Below are 18,593 nucleotides of genomic sequence, written 5' to 3' on the forward strand. Positions count from 1 at the left end.
GGAAAATCAAATAAAAAATTGAATATGGGGATTCTTTTCTTCACAATTTTAAAATAATTTTTTTTGTAAAAAAAAAACCAAAACTTTTTTTTTTTTTTGGGTCAAGTAATTTATTTTTTTTAAACAAATAAAAATAATCCAATATAATTTTTTTGTCATTTTTTTCCAAAAAATTGTTTTTATTGATCTTTTTACTTGTCTTCTTGGGCATTATAGCAGCAGAATGATGGTCTGGCTACTGTGTTGTTTTTTCCTAATTGAAATCAAGAAAAATGACAAGCAAAAAAAAAAAAAAAAGCTTTTTTTTTTTTCATTTTTAGTCTACAAAAATCAGCAATATCGAGGAATCATGAGAATTACAATTTAAATGGAATCGGCACCCAAAAAACATTGGAATCGAATTTAATCGGGACGAAAGCATATCGTCACAGCCCTATTCTTTTATGTAATGACACATGTATGTTTGCTTCCTTTTTTCTGATTGGTCTGCTTGTGATAACTAGCAGTAATTGTTCATTGCATCATCTACAAGGTACATTAAGAGGCTTGTCCTGTTTAAACTGTTTCAAATGACAGCTTCCAAAACAATCCAAAGGACCACATGCTGTATCAGCTTAGCTGCTTGTCCCACACAAGTAAAACTTAATCAAACTCAAGAAAGTCTCATAACATGGAGTTCTTAGTATGCTGAAAAAATGTTAGGACAGTTAAATATATTTCCTATTTATTATTGGAATCAGACAACTCCACACAGCTAATTAAAATGATGAATTATTTGCATTTGAGCCACAATATGACAGTGTAATCCAGGTTTTCTAATATAATTCTGCAGATATTGTTCCATGCACATACCTGTAGTTTGCACTGACTTGTATACACTTACACACTGACAAGAGGATGTGCTGCTATGATTGAGCATGTGTACAGATACACAAACCTCAAATACCCCTTACACAGGGATATGTGCATGTTACTCAGATGTGAAACACCTGTAGTCACTCCAGTGCCACCCTCCAGATAACAGCAACCATGTTCTGTTTTGTGCTTTTTTCCCTCCAGTTTCTCTGTATCTCTCCATCTTACAATTTTTTGAATATGTCATAACACCCTCTCTGTCCTCTCTCTCCTCTTTTGATCTCTTGATAGATATTCAACTTGATGGATGCCAAAGCTCGGCAAGATTGCATCAAAGAGATAGATCTCCTTAAGGTAAAGAACCAGAGAAGAGGGAGACGGCGCCATGCGCTGTACTCTGTTCTCTTAAGGTGCCTCAGCTGAGACCCACCACCACAGGAAAACAATTGATCTGCACCAGACGGCATGGATTTGTGTGTTGTGTGTGTGTGCGCGTGCATTTCCTCTGATGGTTACAAACGCAGGGGGCTGTTGGGGTATCTGCGCACACAAATATGAATGTGAATGAGTATGCATGTGCGGCTGTACTGTACATGTGTATTACTTTTGTGTTGTGTTTCTGTTTTTGTGTGTGTGTGTGTTTTTGTGTGTGTGTGTGTGTGTGTGTGTGTGTGTGTGTGTGTGTGTGTGTGTGTGTGTGTGTGTGTGTGTGTGTGTGTGTGTGTGTGCAGATGCAGCAGTGTTACAGCCCTCCAGGCTCCTATTGGCTCCTTTTTTAATGCCAGAAGTATTTTTTTTTTAATCTTTAAAAATGTTTTGAGTGAGGCAGCAGTGCATCAGCATGGAAATTTAGCAGCGTCTCTCATGTGTCTCCCCCCCTTTCTTTATCTTTCTTTATCCAGCTTTGCTAGTAACCCCCCCACCCTCACCCCACTCCCCCAAATAAAGTGGTTTCATTTGTTAAGCTATCTTTAACATGTGTCAGCTGGGCTGCTCTCAAACGCTAATGAACAAACTAATGACAGCTCCAATATTTCAACCTGTCTGAAAGATCCTGAATGTGTCAGAGTTCTGTGTTTGTTGTTTGACTGCGTGCATAGATGCATGCATGCAATTCTGGTGGTAATTGCCTCTGTGTATCCTCTTTTCTCTGTGTGTGCGTGTGTGTACATGTACTGTATGTATCACAAGAACAAAACCAATTAATTTGTGCCATTCGGACACGTCGTTAAAGCTCTGTGGACCAGTCCAGGATAAAGATGCTTAGATGCAAATGATATCCCAGAGAGAATTGGAGGCCATTGGATTGGCTGAATGTGACAGCACAGATAGAGTGATTTATATTTTGGGCCTGCTAAGAGGGGTCGAGGTGAGGTTAAATGTCACACTGTCAGTTGCCTGCTTTTTATTTTCCTTATGTAATTCACTTGTGTTCTCTGTTCACCCTTCCCCATATATGCATCCTCTTACTCTATCCTGTTCACACAGTTTTTTTTCCCCTCTGCTTGTTTCTCTTTCCTCTGGCCCATTTTTTCCAGCTCCCGTGTTTTTATATCCATCTCCTTTGTCTCCTCCCCTTGCCTCATTTCCCCTACTCAAAGCTTTTTATGCCCGTCTTTTCATCCTGCAAGCTGATTGTTAGTGAACATGGAAGTTATGTTTGGCCCTGCTTCTGCCAAGCCAGCCTGATAATAAAGGACTGAATGTGAGAAAGACAGTCCTTCTGCCTTTTCCTGCAGTAGACAGGCCAACAGGAGACACAGCAAAATCAGAATAATGAGAGGCACGGTGGCATGGGCCGCCTGGAATGACACACATAGTCGCCCAAGATCATATACACGCACTCTCGCACACACAGGCATAGTCAGTCATAGCCTTTCAACAGTGTGCCTATTTGTTTGTTTGTCTGTCTGTGTTTGTGTCTGCTCATTCATCTGTGGTTTCTTGCCTTGGCATGATGATTTCAACTTCAGGGTCTCATTTCTCACTCCATCTTTTGTCTAAATTATAGTTTTTTGGAGATGTTGGTTCCAAAAATAACTATCTCCATCTCAACCTGTAAATTTAACCTTTTTTTTTTCATTCAACAGCCACTTGTGTCCATCGGATTATGTGTTTTGTGAGCTAAGTGTCTGTGTTATAATGTGTGCTGTGTGTGCATGCATGTCTGGATTCTGCATCTAATTAGATTAAAGCATTAGTTTACTGGAAAGACAAAGAGCTGACAATAACCAGCTGCTTTAACCTGATGTAAATTTAACAAATTTAGACACTCTTTAGAGGTAGCACAAATTTTTATTAATTAAAATATACTGTTGGTTAATCTACCTTTTTTTTAATTCCAAAGTTATTAAATTAAAACTGTCACATAACATAAGGCATTGATTTCTACAAGAAATCTGTGATTTGATCTGCTTTGCAACATTAATCAAAGCTCACAAACTTGGGGTATGTCAGGAAATCTGTTCAAACACTTTCGCTCATGTTTCAACCAGCTGTTTCTGTAGATTTACACAATGACGTATAATTACATCACAGTTTACTGACATACCTAATTCTGTGTCATTGTCTGTATCTTGTTTTTCTTTGAAACCCATCACCAGCCCAAGAAATGTATCACATAGTCTTGCATGATTAAGTAATTACACACGCTGTTGGGTCTCAGCCAGCATGTGTAATTACATAATCATGCAAGACTCTATGCGATATTTCCCAATGAATGATTGTTGTATTGCAGTAGGATCCCATCCATCATTAACATAAACATCTGCATGTTAACATATCTCTTCGTTCTTCTCTATCTTTTGCCTGAGGTCCAAGTTGTGGAGGAGCAGTGGGTTGTCGTGGGCAGAGAGAGAGAGAGAGAGAGAGAGAGAGGAGGGGGGGGTACTTGTCATCACTCCCTGGCGGTGCTACAGTGTGGAGCTGTGCAGAACTGCCACTCTGAGCCAAAAATACATCTGGCAAAGAAAAGGACAAGGGAGGGAGAAGGAAAGCTGGAGACATGAGGAAGGGAAAGACAGCGAACGAGGAAGAGGATTGTGGAGGGATGAAGTTGAGAGTGTAGTGTAGCGTAGTGTACTCTACTGTGCTCTCCTTTCCCCTCTTCTTGGCATCATCCAGAGCATGAACATTTCTTTAATCACAGCAGAGAAGGCATAGCAGAGCCAAGCGGAGGACGCGTGTCACCCCGCTCCGTCTGCTCACATCACGGCTCCAACTCTCCACATATCACCATCTCTCCGTTTTCCCTCCCCCCTTTCTCTAACCCAGCCTACCTTATCCATCTCCTGTTCTGTTTTCCATCCTCGCCTTTGTTCTCTTCACCTTGCCCTGTCTTCATCCCCTTTCCATGTCTGTGTCACTCTGTCATTTGTTTCTTTCCCTTCATCACTCCTCTCCCCCCCCCCCCCCCCCCCCCCTCCATCTCTTGTTCTGGATGGAAAGAAACTTTTTGTTTACTACAGGGAATGCTGTTCCTGCCTTATTGACCAACCAACAGGAAGGAATCTAAGCTAAAGAAGAGCCTGGGAGGCTTGTTTTTTCTGACTGCCAGCCATGTCAGCCTGTCAGGCGTGTGTATGTGTGTGTGTGTGTGTGTGTGTGTGTGTGTATCTGTGTGTATGTGTCGCACACATAGGCTGTTGTCATCATAGACAGGGGTTTGTTGTGACATGTCACCCAGCTTTGTCACACTTGAGGACAAAACCATCTCATTAAGTCCACACATACCCAAACTGTATTGTTCTTACAGTTTCAACCATTTTATTTTAATTGGTGGTGAAAGTACAGTGAGATGCACATGACATAGAACTTCTGTTGTGTCTGATAACCTTGTTTTGATGATAAATACGGTAATAGTTGGCAAGAAGCAGTGGGATGTGATCAGAATATCATGAAAGACAAAGTGTCACCATCATGTCTTCTCTTTGCCCCTTTCCCACTGACATGCCTTTTTTTTTCTCTCTCTTTCCCATCAGCAATTGAACCACCCCAATGTGATAAAGTACCATGCATCTTTTATTGAGGAAAATGAGCTGAACATAGTACTGGAGTTAGCCGATGCCGGGGACCTCTCTCAAATGATCAGGGTGAGGAACTCTACACAACAGCTGCACTAGCAAACAATGCATGCAGAAGTAACACCTGATATGTGGTCCCAGGAGACTTCAAGGACACTGATTAATGCCCATTTATGCTCTACGGAAAAGACTGATACAAAGCTTTTCATCTGTCTTCTGCATGTTTTTCTGTGCTTTTTCACGGACTGAGTAAAAAGAGTGGTACCTCCAGAAACCGTGGAGGCAGTCTTGTGCAGTATAGCAGATGTGTCACCCACGAAAAGAACAAAGAAAACGAAGAAGCAGTGATGTGTTTAATAACTGCACCAACCCCTGCCATCAACTGCACCACCTCTTTCTGTGTCTCTTACTGAGAATGTATTATCATCATCTCCTCCACTATCCTGCATGTTTGCTGTTGTCTGAAACTAATGCCAGAATCTGGAGGTGAAATCTGAACGCTGCCCTGTCCTCTGGTGAAAATACTGCCAAACAGTCATTCCAACATAAGGGACACATGAAAATATTTTAAATTATCGGCCCTTTTTTGTTTTTAATATATTTACTATTCTAAACACTGCTTTGCTTATAGGCTGTTATAACTCAGGCTGTTTAGTCTTCACAGATGCTATAGTTTCTGATGATGCCTTTAAATAACTAAACATGGACCCTGAGGGCTAATGTAATGTAAAATCAACACAACATACAGTTTTTGAACAGCTGTTGCTGGCACACAAGTAATAAACTGTAGATGATGTATTTTTATAACTCTAGGAATAACTGCATGAAGCTTGTGTTTTGTGGTTGTAACAGGATTTTTGAGTACCTGGAAACCTGGACTCAACCTGAGTCATCCTTCTATAGGCCCCCTGCAACTTACTTTCATCCCAGTAAATACGTTTCCATCTGCCAAGACTGTGAAAGAGATATTTTTTAAGAGTAGCCAATAATTAATGGTTGTTAAGTTTCAGCATGTGTTGTGTTTAGGGGGTTATGTATGACAATAAATGCTGAGATTTAAACTATAAATTTACACTCAGGTACAGATTTAAACTACAATTTATGTAAGATATGGGAGAAAAAGAGCCAAAAAGTTTATATTTTTCCCAAAAAACTGGCGAGATGTCAAGTCTCTGATGTTTGGTCCACTTTGGTTAGGACTTTTTATAAATCAGTAAAATCAAACTGGCTTTAAGTGAAAGCGTATCTATAGTTGTGTAAATTACACAACATGTAATGTGCCAAGTTGACCACTAAATTACAATGTGGTAGTTTTTTTTATTTTCATGCTTGATTTTTAATGGAGTTGGACCAGAAGATGAAGTGAGGGTATTTCAAATGCAGTGGCAGTAAAAAAGAAAAATCCTTGATTCTTCCAGTTTTTTGTCTACGATATAGATCGAACTCTCAGTTATTATAAAAACCTGCCAGTACAGCAAATTAGGGTTGTGCATGTAAAAAACCCTGGTCTTCTCCCATGCATAAATGATGCTGCAGCGTTGTATCAGCACAGCTTGACAAGCTGTTTGCAGTCATACTCAGCAGCTCCACATCTGCACAGTTCAACACAGCAAATTAGGAGAGGCGAGGATTAGTGGTACAAGAGAGTGAACATGGCAGGCCTAACACACACACACACACACACACACACACACACACACACACACACACACACACACACACACACATTTTCGCTCACTCAACACATATAGCCTATGTAAGCAAAGTACGTGCAGACACAACCATAGATGCACATATTGGCGCAAATGTTCTGAGTTGCATTTTACAAGGATGTAACATGGCAGCTCGAAGAGGTGGGTTGAAACCACTGTGTCACTGCTTTCTTAGCTAAGCTACCACAGATGCTGATAGTATTCAGGTTGCGTCGTGTCCCTATGTCTGCCACCGACGCACGCATATGCATGTGCCTCTTTTGTGCACCAGTTTTCTTCTGCACTGCTAAAATGAACTCAATAATTAGTTTTTCCGGTGTAACAGTGGCAGGCCAGAGTTTTGAGTCAGATCTCAGCTACCCCTCCCTGGGCCTTATTGTGCAGTAAACAAATTCATACAGTGTGCCATATGTAAAACAGAACCCCCGTGATAAATTAATTTAACATTTTTTATTCTTTTTGATTTCTCATCCTCCACATTTTCCCCCCTTTCTCTCCCTTTTCCTCCCTACTCTGTTGCTCTCTCTTTTTGACCATCTCAGAATTCAAATGAAATCAAATGGTCCTTGATTTGCATGCACTTACAGAATATTGCATGTGCAGTGTTTGCTGTTAAAGGCATAGAAAAGAGGGTGTTGGTGGGTGTCTATGAGCTCCCCCATTGACATCAAACGGTCCTCTGATATGGAAATGGGAGGGCAAGGAAAGAATGGCTCCTCACTGAGGCTTTGTTTGGATGTAGGCCAAGGTCTATCCCTCCTTTTCCTCATCTCTCCATCTATCTCATATTTTCTGTATCTTTCACCTTCACCTTTTTACTTTCCTTTAATGTTTAAATTTTTTTAACTCTTTACCATCTCCCCATCTCTGAGACCAATTCACCTGTAAAATAAATTCCAGTTGTCTGAATTTTAAAGGTTGTATATTAAGACATTATTATAAATAATGTAAATATGTAAACGTCCATGTAAAAGTTTGAACAAGTATGGCTTGTTTGGAATGATTAATAAGAGAAACCCTCTTCTTTCTAAATAAGAACATGGCAGCAGAGCTGAGACTTCCCAGCCTGCACCAGTTCTGGGGCGACGTCCTTCTGATAAGTGAGACCAACGTGGAGGTGTTTGGTTAACATGCACGGCTAAAAACGAGCCACATAAAAACACAAATGTCTTACACAAACTGGTTAGCTGTTTAGCTACAGAACCGCAGCACCTTGCAATCACTGAGCTGACTATAAAGTAATCTCCTCTGTATAACAAAGTTTTTAACAGATTAAAGGGTTTGATGTGCAACATCTGAAGGTCATTTTAAATCAACAATGATCCCACGCAGCAGTAGATGTTAAGGCTGAATGGTTGATAAAGCGAAGAACTAAGGCATCTCATTGGTCCAGTCCAGTCCACACCTCAATCTGAAATGTAGACATGAAAGATGCTTTTAATTTTAATTACACTGTATTTCCATTAATCAGTGCTTGAACTGTTGTGTGTTTGCACTTTATTTGCTCAGACTCCACTGATGTTTTATCTTCTAGTTGTACTGTAGAAAAACTTTCTGAGCAGAAAACAAGGATGTTCTCATGTTTGAAACTGCAGTCAGTTTAAGCTTGCAGTGTGTTTGTCCTGCTGACTTTGGAGGACATGATTTATTAAAGAAGCCATGTGTGTGGTAGATTGCTTATGTAACTTGGTAGTCTGTGTCCAGTGTCGGTATTAGCAAAGTTTTCCTATTCGGTATTGCAACTGATTGATGACTTTTTAGTAGGTTATAATGCACGCAGTTCACAGATGCAGTGCACACATGTTGGTACCCTCTTAATCTACCATATAATACTTCAGGTTTATGTTTTGCCTCTATTGTAATGAAAAAATGTACCGAAGCAGCGTTTTTGCTTGTGTTATTTGTTGCACATGCATGTAGCCATTTGTTTTTGAGCCTTGAATTGGTGCACCACGCATATTAAATACAAAATGTTTCATTTGCCATTACGTTATATATAACTTGGTGGGTCTGACATCATGGACCAGGCATAGTTATAGCTTTATTTATTTATTCACTTATAATTTATTCAATAATTAATTCCACTTAATTAATTTATAATGCATTTATAATTTTGTAAAGCAAAACTGTGTAACCTTTTAGCTTAAACTCTGTTCAGCCTTCATGTCTTAAAGTGGTTGGTTATTAATGTTGTTCTACACATTTTTTATAAATGTGAAGGGAGATTGGATTTTAATGCGATGCACGTTGAGTGGGATAATTAGCTTAACCCTTTAACGTCCTGGTCTACTATTTGGTAGAGATAAATTGCAGTGACTCTGATGAATTTCTTTAAAAAGTTACTGAAATAAACCCGGCTGAGCCCTCTCTAACCAGCTCTAACCTAACTAAGTGTTAGAACAATAATGTTTCAAATTTTACCATTTTGTTGTTGTAACATTATTTTTAATGTCTTCTTTTTAACATCTCAACCATTTGCTAAAAACATTTATTCTGTTTATTCTTGTCCAAAACAAACAGAAAAACACACAAAAACATTTTTCTGGCCTTTTTACTAATAAGTTGCTTAAAGCTAAAGAGTAAAAGGCCTTAGATTCGACACATTCATATTCTTGGATGAACTTAGGGGTATTATATTTTGTGAAGGAGCCATTTTTATTCAGATGTTGTTCCTTGATTAATGTTTGTTTTTTTATGATGTTGTTTAGGTCAGAATACCAACATAGCATGTGCTTCACTTTTAGTTTTAGCTTGGTAAAAGTCTGCTAAACACTTGGTTTGCAATCCTCATGTGCACAGCTCTCAAACAAGCTGGCTAAAATCCAGGCTTTTTGATTTTCTTTCCTGGAACCAGAGCTTTAACAACACCCAATAAAATCCTGATGATGACATTAAAACATTTTCATAGGCTGCGCTGCTGCTATTCTGCTGCTTAGGGAGGAGTTCTTATCATCAGTTGTTGCCTTTATGTATCACGCGGAAGACCCAGATAGATTCATTGATTGATATATACAAATGATATATTCACTTTAAAAAGAAATTATATCACTGTGCCACTGTAAGTTGTACCTTAAAAAAAAATCCATGTGTGCCAGATGTGCCACAAATTTTTTTCTCTCCGTTTCTAAAGATCATGTGCTTTCCATTGTCGACTGTAGAGAAAATGAGACTGAGCTTGGTTTAGTATGAGACAGACAACAGAGTGGTCTGGGTTGCATTAAGAGTGGAGTCAGAATGTGGGATACTGTACAAAAACACACATATATAAAGTTTTTTTTAACCATCTTAAATTTCTCCCCTGTTCTACAAAATACATCCAACTGTTTAATCAACATGTTTCTAATGCATTTTGATACAAGTTTATTCTTAACTACTGTATGTTTTTCTCTGTGTGTGTATGTGTGTGTGCATCTACCTATTACAGTACTTTAAAAGGCACAGGAGGCTTATCCCAGAGAGAACAGTGTGGAAGTACTTTGTCCAGCTCTGCAGAGCAATTGAACATATGCACTCCCGGAGAGTGATGCACAGAGGTAATGTTGCTGCACACATCCGCTTGCCCACACACATATTAATAATTAATTATTTAATTTATTGTAAGTTATGTGATTCTATAGAGCCGCTATGAATGTTTAATATTCTTCCAAAGTAATGTTTGTTGATATTTTAGCACAGAAGCAACAAGAAATCCACGAATATTGTGTGTGTATTATCAAACTGCACCAAATATTGAATCAACATTTAAAGTGATACGTTACATTTCTTACAAGTTCATGTTTTTTTAAGAAGCAGAGTGATATTCTTTCACCATACAACACTACATTGTTGCATCAGAAAAAAAAAAAAAAAAAAAGAATAAAAATGAAGTTTAAAAAGCCTTTCATTTTCTTTAACTGGACCCGCCTTGTGTCAGATGAGAGGAGGCTTAAAATGTAGGTGTTAAAGAATACATTGGCCAGAAATCCCAGTGTTTATGAGCCCTCGTGCTTTCAGTGGGGCCCAGTCTAATCAAGTCCTGGATTCATATGTATACTCTGCTGTACATTCAAAGACACACTCTTGGTCACAGGTTGATGTACTTCCGTTTTGACTGACTTTGATTTGGATGTTGAGAGACTAATGAACCCTGTGCTCTGAGCTTTAACAACCACTTAGCAGAGACGGCCCGATCAGAAGCCGCTTACAACTATACGAGAGCAGTAAATTTCCGAGGCCAAAGCAGGTCACATTAACGTTGCTTCAGAAAACAGCTTGCTAACACCCACATTAACTCAAAATATATTTTAATGTTTGGAATGCGTTCATGTGTGATGAGAGCTGACTGGGAAACATATTGTTTTGTTTTGTTTCAGATATCAAACCAGCCAATGTATTCATCACAGCTACAGGAGTAGTGAAACTAGGAGACTTGGGACTGGGAAGATTTTTCAGCTCCAAAACAACCGTTGCTCACTCTCTAGGTAACATAAAACTGTGTTGTGTGTGTGTGTGTGTGTGTGTGTGTGTGTGTGTGTGTGTGTGTGTGTGTGTGTGTGTGTGTGTGTGTGTGTGTGTGTGTGTGTGTGTGTGTGTGTGTGTGTGGATGTGTGGCTGTGGATGTGCATGCAACAACCCCTTGTAAGCTACAAGTGTTGGATGTGTTTCATTAGTGCCATGTGTCATATAGTCATTGTGCATGCTCAGTGCTGCGCCCAGCCCCTTCGCAGGCCACTTAGCCGCTTCCTGTTGCCTTGACCTTTAACCCTGTCACAGATGAAGACTGAAGCTGGAGTCACACAACTCTGATTGTGACTGTGTGCAATAAAACAAGCTGCCCTGTACAATCAGGGTTATTGTTTGTATTGATAGATCTGCCTGTCACTTGCAGGTAATAAAATCACACAACACTTTTGTTTTTAGTCAAAGAAGTGAAAGTTGTTGCACAAAACTGCCACCTTAATTAAGTCCTGTCCATCCATCTCCAATTAAGGCTGAACACAAAAACACTGGTCTGCTTAACTAACGGACAAAACAAAGCAATAGTAAGTCAAGACCATCCCTCTGAGAACAGAGTTAGATCATATTTCTGACTCTTAAATGAATTGTTATCAATTGGCTGCGATCTTCAAAATATTTTTAATTTTGTGTAGTTCTCTGACTGCAGACTCTGCGGGGTAAAGGTGCTAAGCTGACCAATCACAAGGCAGTACTTCTGTGTAACCGTGCTACATTGCAGGGGTGCGCATCAGGTCTGGAAGTTGCACACATCAAGACTCTGCGGACTTGCATGGAACCTACGTTGGTAACACCGTAACCGACCTTGCACAGACACTGTGCGAGTATAAAGCTTGTTACATCCTCCACAACAAGCGTGAACTTTGTTCTTGCTCTTGAGGCCGCAAGAACAAGAAAAACAAGTTCTTTTTTCATCAGGTCCATTCATACAACACGAGAAGCTGGAAGGGGTCACTGCAGGCAGCGATGTCTGCTTTATGTAAATAAACCCGGTTATTTCATATTTAGCGAGAAACATTGTCCACAACTGGGCGGGTTGTGCACGTGACTGGGTCTGTGTGTTCTAATGCCGCATGTTGTCAAACTGTTGGTACTTTTGTTACAACCTCCATCAGCTGTTTTATTAAAACAATGTTTTACCTGCAAAAGCAAAAGGGCAGAAGCGACAACTTTCCGCTTCATGCTTTTCCGTGTTAACCACGCCCACCTCAAATGTCCAACCAATCACACAATCCTTTTCTGAGCCCCACAAGAAAAAAAAAACTTCTGGCAACCTGAGAACTGTCTTCAAATATGTCCGTGAGAACAAAATGACGTCAAGAAAAAAGTTCTTGCTTTTCATGGAGGATGTAACAAGCCTTAGCTTGCAAGTGTCTGCAGTATTACACCTGGCCACAATGCAGCAACATTTAATACTCCAAAAGTGTAAATGATCCAGAAAAGTAAGTAAAGCTGGATATATACACACCTGGTGAGTGTACCAGCTGATACTGGTAAAATGTTTTCTTGCACTTGCATGTGTTGCATCTTCTATGGTTACCACACAAATTCAGCAAAAATCTCCAGAAATATGGAAACAAAATCAAAAACTGGATAATCAGGTCTGGAAGAGGTTTGTGTCAAGCCTCTGGATCTGTACGTAGCCTACAGTGGTGGCGCAGTAACAGACCTTATGCAGGCGTGAGTATAAATCCAGCTTAATGGAGAAACCTGGTAAGAGTTGCAGCTTTACTCTCTTTTTAAGGTGACCTTTATGTTGCTGACTATTTACTCCTCACCTTGGTGCATACAGTGCAAATACCTTCAGTATTAACAGCTCCACTACCAGCAGCCTCATCATGGAACGGTACAATGAAACCATTTCCACAGCGAGATTTCTGTATCACATTGGATCTCTTACACGTTGTAGACATACGCCCCCTGACTTTTCCCACGATAAGCATCTCCAGCAGAAATTCTCATTACATATGAACCAAATTCTCTGGAATATTCTTGTCGATTGAAAATTCCTTTAAAAAACACTCATCTTTTTAATTATAACTTATTGTAAAATATTCAGTGATTACCATGATCTAAAGACGGTTAGATATCAACATTTTGTTAAGAACATGCATTTTATACTTAAATAAATAAATAAATAATGTAGCACCAGTTACCTGGTGAAACTCCAGTAGACCAGTAGGCAGTGTTGTACCTAAAAGGGTTATTTAGTTTGGAAAATCTGAGAGGAATTCTGACTGAGGAGCCAACTTCAGAGCTACTTAGCAAACAGAAAAGCTAATTTTGTCTTTCCAGAGAAGCTTATCTCTCCGAATGTTTGCATTATCTCGTAGACTGGATCCTGTTTCACTTTAGTTTCACCATTTTACACAGGCTATGAACATGTTGCAACATATATCTTCTGTGGCACAGTAGATGCACTGACAACGTAAACCTTTACTATCAACGTTAAAAATAAAATTACCTTATAACATTTTTTTTAAAAGTACGTTATTCAGACTTCAGCCCAGATAACTGGGTTACTAAATTCTGAAAATGTTACAAACCTCGTGTATGCTAATGCTACCGTGTCAAGAAAAGATCAGAACATAAGAGGGCTGCACTTAGAAATAATTTATTTTGTAACAACATGGTTAAATGATTAATATCAGACACTTCATGAGGTAAAATGGCCTGAAATTTGGGCTGTGATCTAAAAAAAAGAAAAAGAAAAACCAACCACCTATATAGTAACTGGTTACAACATCAAATCTGGCAATGAGTAAGACATTTTTAAAACCACAGATTTTAGCCGAACAGCGTGACTCAGGGATTTTGGAAAGATTCTTTAATAATAACAGCACTTTAAAAATGTAACCAAACAAACAGATAATTTAATATTTTTGTACCTCAGTCAGTGATTGTTGTTTAAATGGTAAATGCACTGTACTTGTATAGCACTTTTCTGGTCATATTGACTGCTCAAAATGCTTAATACTACATGTTGCATTCACCCATTCTCTCTCTCTCTCTCTCTCTCTCTCACACACACACACACACACACACACACACACACACACACACACACACACACACACACACACACACAGCACTTCTATGTTTTACATACGAAGTGCTTTGCTCTGTTACACACATTTATACCCTGATAGACACATCAGGAGGCAACATAGGGCTCAGTGTCTTGCTCAAGGGCCCTTAGGCATGTAGTCAGTGAAAGCCTGGAATTGAACCACCAACTCTTAGCTTGGCAGAAGACTGCTCTTCCTCCTGAGCCAATCTTGAAAATAAGTGCACAGTTGAGGTGTTGGAAAACTGCATGCAGTCTGTATATGATCAAAGATCAAAACTTTATAACAGAACCAGTCACAGAACCAGTTACAGAATCAGTGGTTCTGAAGTGAATGCACGTCATTTAAGTTCGGTATTTCAGCGTGCTCACACTGTCTCACTTCCCTATGTCATATTGTTATTACCACTGTATGCTATTCTCAGCCTCTCATCCAGACTCTGAGAAGGTGTTAATCACACGATCAGCTAAACAGAAGCTCCATCAACTAAACATCCTGCAGTGCCAGCAGAGCAGGGTGAAAGTGCCTGTGATTGCTCACTAAAAGCTGAGTCCACAGCACCCTCTTTAGGATGACAGAGGACAGGCAGCCCCACACACGGGTCAAAGTGAAGCCATCAATATATTGTTACAGACAAACTTCACTATATAGTCTGTGTTTATTTCGATGTTTTATATTTTTATTTTTAACAGTTTAAAATGACATTTTTTGTTCCAGTAGATGTGCAGAAAGTAATAAATTGAGTGGAAGTGCTTCTGCTTGTAAATTGTTAATATGCTTACACAGTTTTGTGACTAAGGAGATCTGGGAGCTTTTGTCACTGTTTAGTTCCTGATTTAGATGTTTGATGTGAAATGTCATGCAATAATTTAACTTATTTACCATATGGATGATCTTGCACTGATGAAGCAGACCATGTTATGAGGATTTGCTGATGCAAAGGGACTCAGGACACACCAGGCTTCTCCCCTGGTGTTACCCCTGACATTTCTTGCTGTGTGTTTCAAATAGCAGATCTTCTCTGTCTTCCTCTGTCACCTCTCCTTCTCTCCTGCTGCTGTTTCTGTGCCTTACTTGTCGTCACTTCTCCTTCCTGCTGTCCCTCCCTCTGGTGCTTTGACTTTTAGTCATGGAAAGAGAGTGGTGTGGGTGAAGGGGGAGAGATGGAAAAGGTGTTAGAAAGCTAGGATTGGAGAATAGAAGACAGCGAATACTGAGAGAGTGAGGTGAGGAGGAAAGGGGGGAGAGCAATATGTCACAAAGGGAAAGGAGCATAAGGTATAAACAACTGGGTGAAAGAGAGACAGAAAAAGAAACATAGAATATATCAGGTGCAAGAAAGGAGGATGACATTGATGGAAAAAAGAAGGCAGAGAGAAAGAAGTAAGATGGGAGCAGAGGCAGACAAGAGAATAAGAATGGGACAGAAAAAAGGAAGAGAAGAAAAAGGGGATAAAGAATTTGTAGAGAGCCATGGTTTTTTTTGTGTGTGTGTAAGAACCAGTTTGAGATTTTGATGGTCTCGTAGAGGATATTTTAGAAAAGCAGGAATGCCGTTGGTAATGCCAGAACCCCCTTTAGGCTGAGGTAAAGGATTGTGACGAGCCACTTAGTTGTGATAGTCAAGGTCAGGGAAAGGAGCTGGGGAATGCATTAAATCAGTGAATGACCTCACAAAGACCATACATGTGCATGTGTGTTTGTGTGTTTGAGTGTATGTGTGTGTCTGTGTGTGCACAAAATCGCGTGGGCATGTAACGAGCCCAGTCACCCAACTGAACAGAAGAGCAGGGTGGTGGAGCTGAGATGGAGGTCTGGGCATACAGTCTGTCAGCTCTGAGGCTTTCAACTCAGCTGCTCTGCAGTCCATAGATCCACACACACACGCAGACAAACACACGCACACACACACACACACACATTTTCTATCTAAATCACTTTCCACACTCTGACAGTCTTTTTGTACACATGTACTTCTGTGATATGATGCACACTCGTACGTTTGCATGTCCACACACAAATGCAGAGGCAAATAATCATTAAGTCGCCTATCAGCAAGTATTCCAACTTGCACATTTAATGGCATTCCGTAGATGTGTACAGAAGTACACATGTGCGCGCACGTGTGTGTGTGTGTGTGTGTTTGTGTGTGTGTGTGTGTGTGTGTGTGTGCGTGTGTGCGTGCGTGTGTGTGTGTATGTATGTATGTATGTATATGTGTGTGTGTGTGTGTGTGTGTGTGTGTGTGTATGTATGTATGTATATGTGTGTGTGTGTGTGTGTGTGTGTGTGTGTGTGTGTGTGTGTGTGTGTGTGTGTGTACACATTAGGGGTGTGACGATATGCTTTCGTCCAGATTCGATTCGATTCCGAATCTTTGGGTGCCGATTCGATTTAAATTGTGATTCTCATAATTCTCCGATATTGCGGACTTTTGTCGATTAAAACAAAAGAAAATGTATAAAACTGTTTTGCTCGTCATTTTTCTTCATTTCAATGAGGAAAAAAACAATGCAGTCGCCAGACCATCATTCTGCTGCTGTAATGCCCAAGAAAACAAGTATAAAGATCAATTAAAAACAAAATTTTTTTTATAGTGCATTCATTTTATTTGAAGAAAAATAAACAAATTTTTTAACTAAACAAAAAAAAAAAAAATCGATTTAAAATTGTGAAGAAAAAAAAATCCAGGTTTCTGATTTTTTGATTCCATTTTCCCACCACCAATAAATATACATATACATATATAAATAAATAAATAAATATAAATGAATAAATAATTAAACATATATATATATATAAAATAAAAATACAGCTGAGGATTATTAACTACAGTTCTAGTATTGAAAATGAAAACAATCATCTGACAATTGTGCATCATACTTCATATTACTGCCAGTTGCCTATAATGAGGAATGTAATATACCTGCAATTAACGCCTGTAATGAGGAAGGTGTTAACAATGGCCACTGGGGGAAAATGAGATATTCATCGAGTAGTCTGATGTTAGAAATGATAGTGACATCTTCAACTTGTATGTCGAGACTTATGAAGTCAAGCAAGTGAAACGGGAACAGTGAGGGGTGGACAGCCAAACTGGAGGTAAGGGCTCAGATGGACTAACAAACAAATAAGGAAGAAAAGAAAGGAAGAAAAATATAATAGATACTTGAGAGAAATAAGGATAATTTGGTCCAGACTAGTCTGGTTGAATCACTGCCAAGGATTTTGTATCTTTGTTTCAGCAGAATGGAGCAGAGGTTTCTAAACTGAGGGATTCAGTCACAGCCTTTGAATACAGTTCACAATAATGAAATGAATAACTGGTAACAGAGCATACACAAAACAAAGTTTATTAATGGAAACTCCCTCTAAAACACTTCAGTAGTTCTGTAGGAGCATTAGGTTTAAAGTGTTACTGAATAAATGGCACCAAATCAATAAATGCATTTAAAATTAGATCAGTTTTTGTTTTCTTTCACTGTATGTGCAGGATAGGTTTAAAAGTGCAGAGCTCTTTATAGTGGATGGCATCTCACCTCCCATTCAACTACGCTTATGTTGTTGTGCAGAGAAAACAGTGTTGCCATTGCTATTCACAATAATGGAAATCAATCCCAACATGACTTTCAATTTATTTGCATGAATAAGTAATGTGCCCTTAATTCAGCTCGTTCAAGGAGTCTAAGCCCAGTGCTGCTGCCTTTTTTTATGCAGCTATTAGCATAAGAGAGGCTGATTCTTTTAATCAACTAATAATGAATGTTAGGGGAGCCTGTTCAGACTGCTCCATGAGACCTCACATCTTTCCCACACACACACACACACACACACACACACACACACACCCACACACACACACACACACACACACACACACACACACACACACACACACAGAGGCAAGAACATGCATAACTCACAACAACAGCAACCTGATGACCAATTAAAACAGCAATCCCCAGAACCCTGTATGCTTCCATTTATTCTCCTGCTTCTTCTCTTGTGGTACAGAAGCAGATTATTTTTAGAAAGACAGGTAACACTTCATTCAGTATCACACATTTAAGATAAAAGCGTCTTTTTTTCAACCCAATTAGATCTGTACCCAAATTAAAATTCAATTAAATTAGAAAGTGCAAGCTTTCATTTCAATTCCTGTAGACCTCAAGTCAGCCCCCCCCCCCCCCCGCCCCCCCAAACCAATCCTTTATAGTTTTATTAATTGCAATTATAATATTTGAGCTTCTCAGACCTGGTAATATGCCGAATGGCTCTGGAGAGTTTGTTTGTGCGTGTGTGTGTGTGTGTGTATGTTAGTACTGTGAGTGTGCAGTTAAGGCTTTTTCCTACCATTTTCATGCAAGCTGACTTTTCTCCAGAGTTCTTTCCACATGAGATCTGTTCTCAAATACCCAGCTCTCCTCAGCTGTATGTGAGAA

General features: G+C 39.4%; 1 protein-coding gene across 2 annotated transcripts in view; it reads left to right on the forward strand.

Moving 5' to 3' along the window:
• Nucleotides 1-18,593, forward strand: part of nek7 (NIMA-related kinase 7) — a 62,983-nt gene that overhangs the window by 28,129 nt on the left and 16,261 nt on the right. For both annotated transcript variants that reach the window (XM_079244650.1, XM_079244651.1), the window contains exons 4-7: nucleotides 1,147-1,209; nucleotides 4,836-4,946; nucleotides 10,014-10,122; nucleotides 10,942-11,049. In XM_079244650.1, coding sequence (XP_079100776.1) covers nucleotides 1,147-1,209; nucleotides 4,836-4,946; nucleotides 10,014-10,122; nucleotides 10,942-11,049 — 391 coding nt within the window. The remainder of the gene's footprint in view (nucleotides 1-1,146; nucleotides 1,210-4,835; nucleotides 4,947-10,013; nucleotides 10,123-10,941; nucleotides 11,050-18,593) is intronic.

The sequence above is a fragment of the Telmatherina bonti genome, assembly GCF_933228915.1.
Source record: "Telmatherina bonti genome assembly, chromosome: 8".
NCBI lineage: Eukaryota > Metazoa > Chordata > Actinopteri > Atheriniformes > Telmatherinidae > Telmatherina > Telmatherina bonti.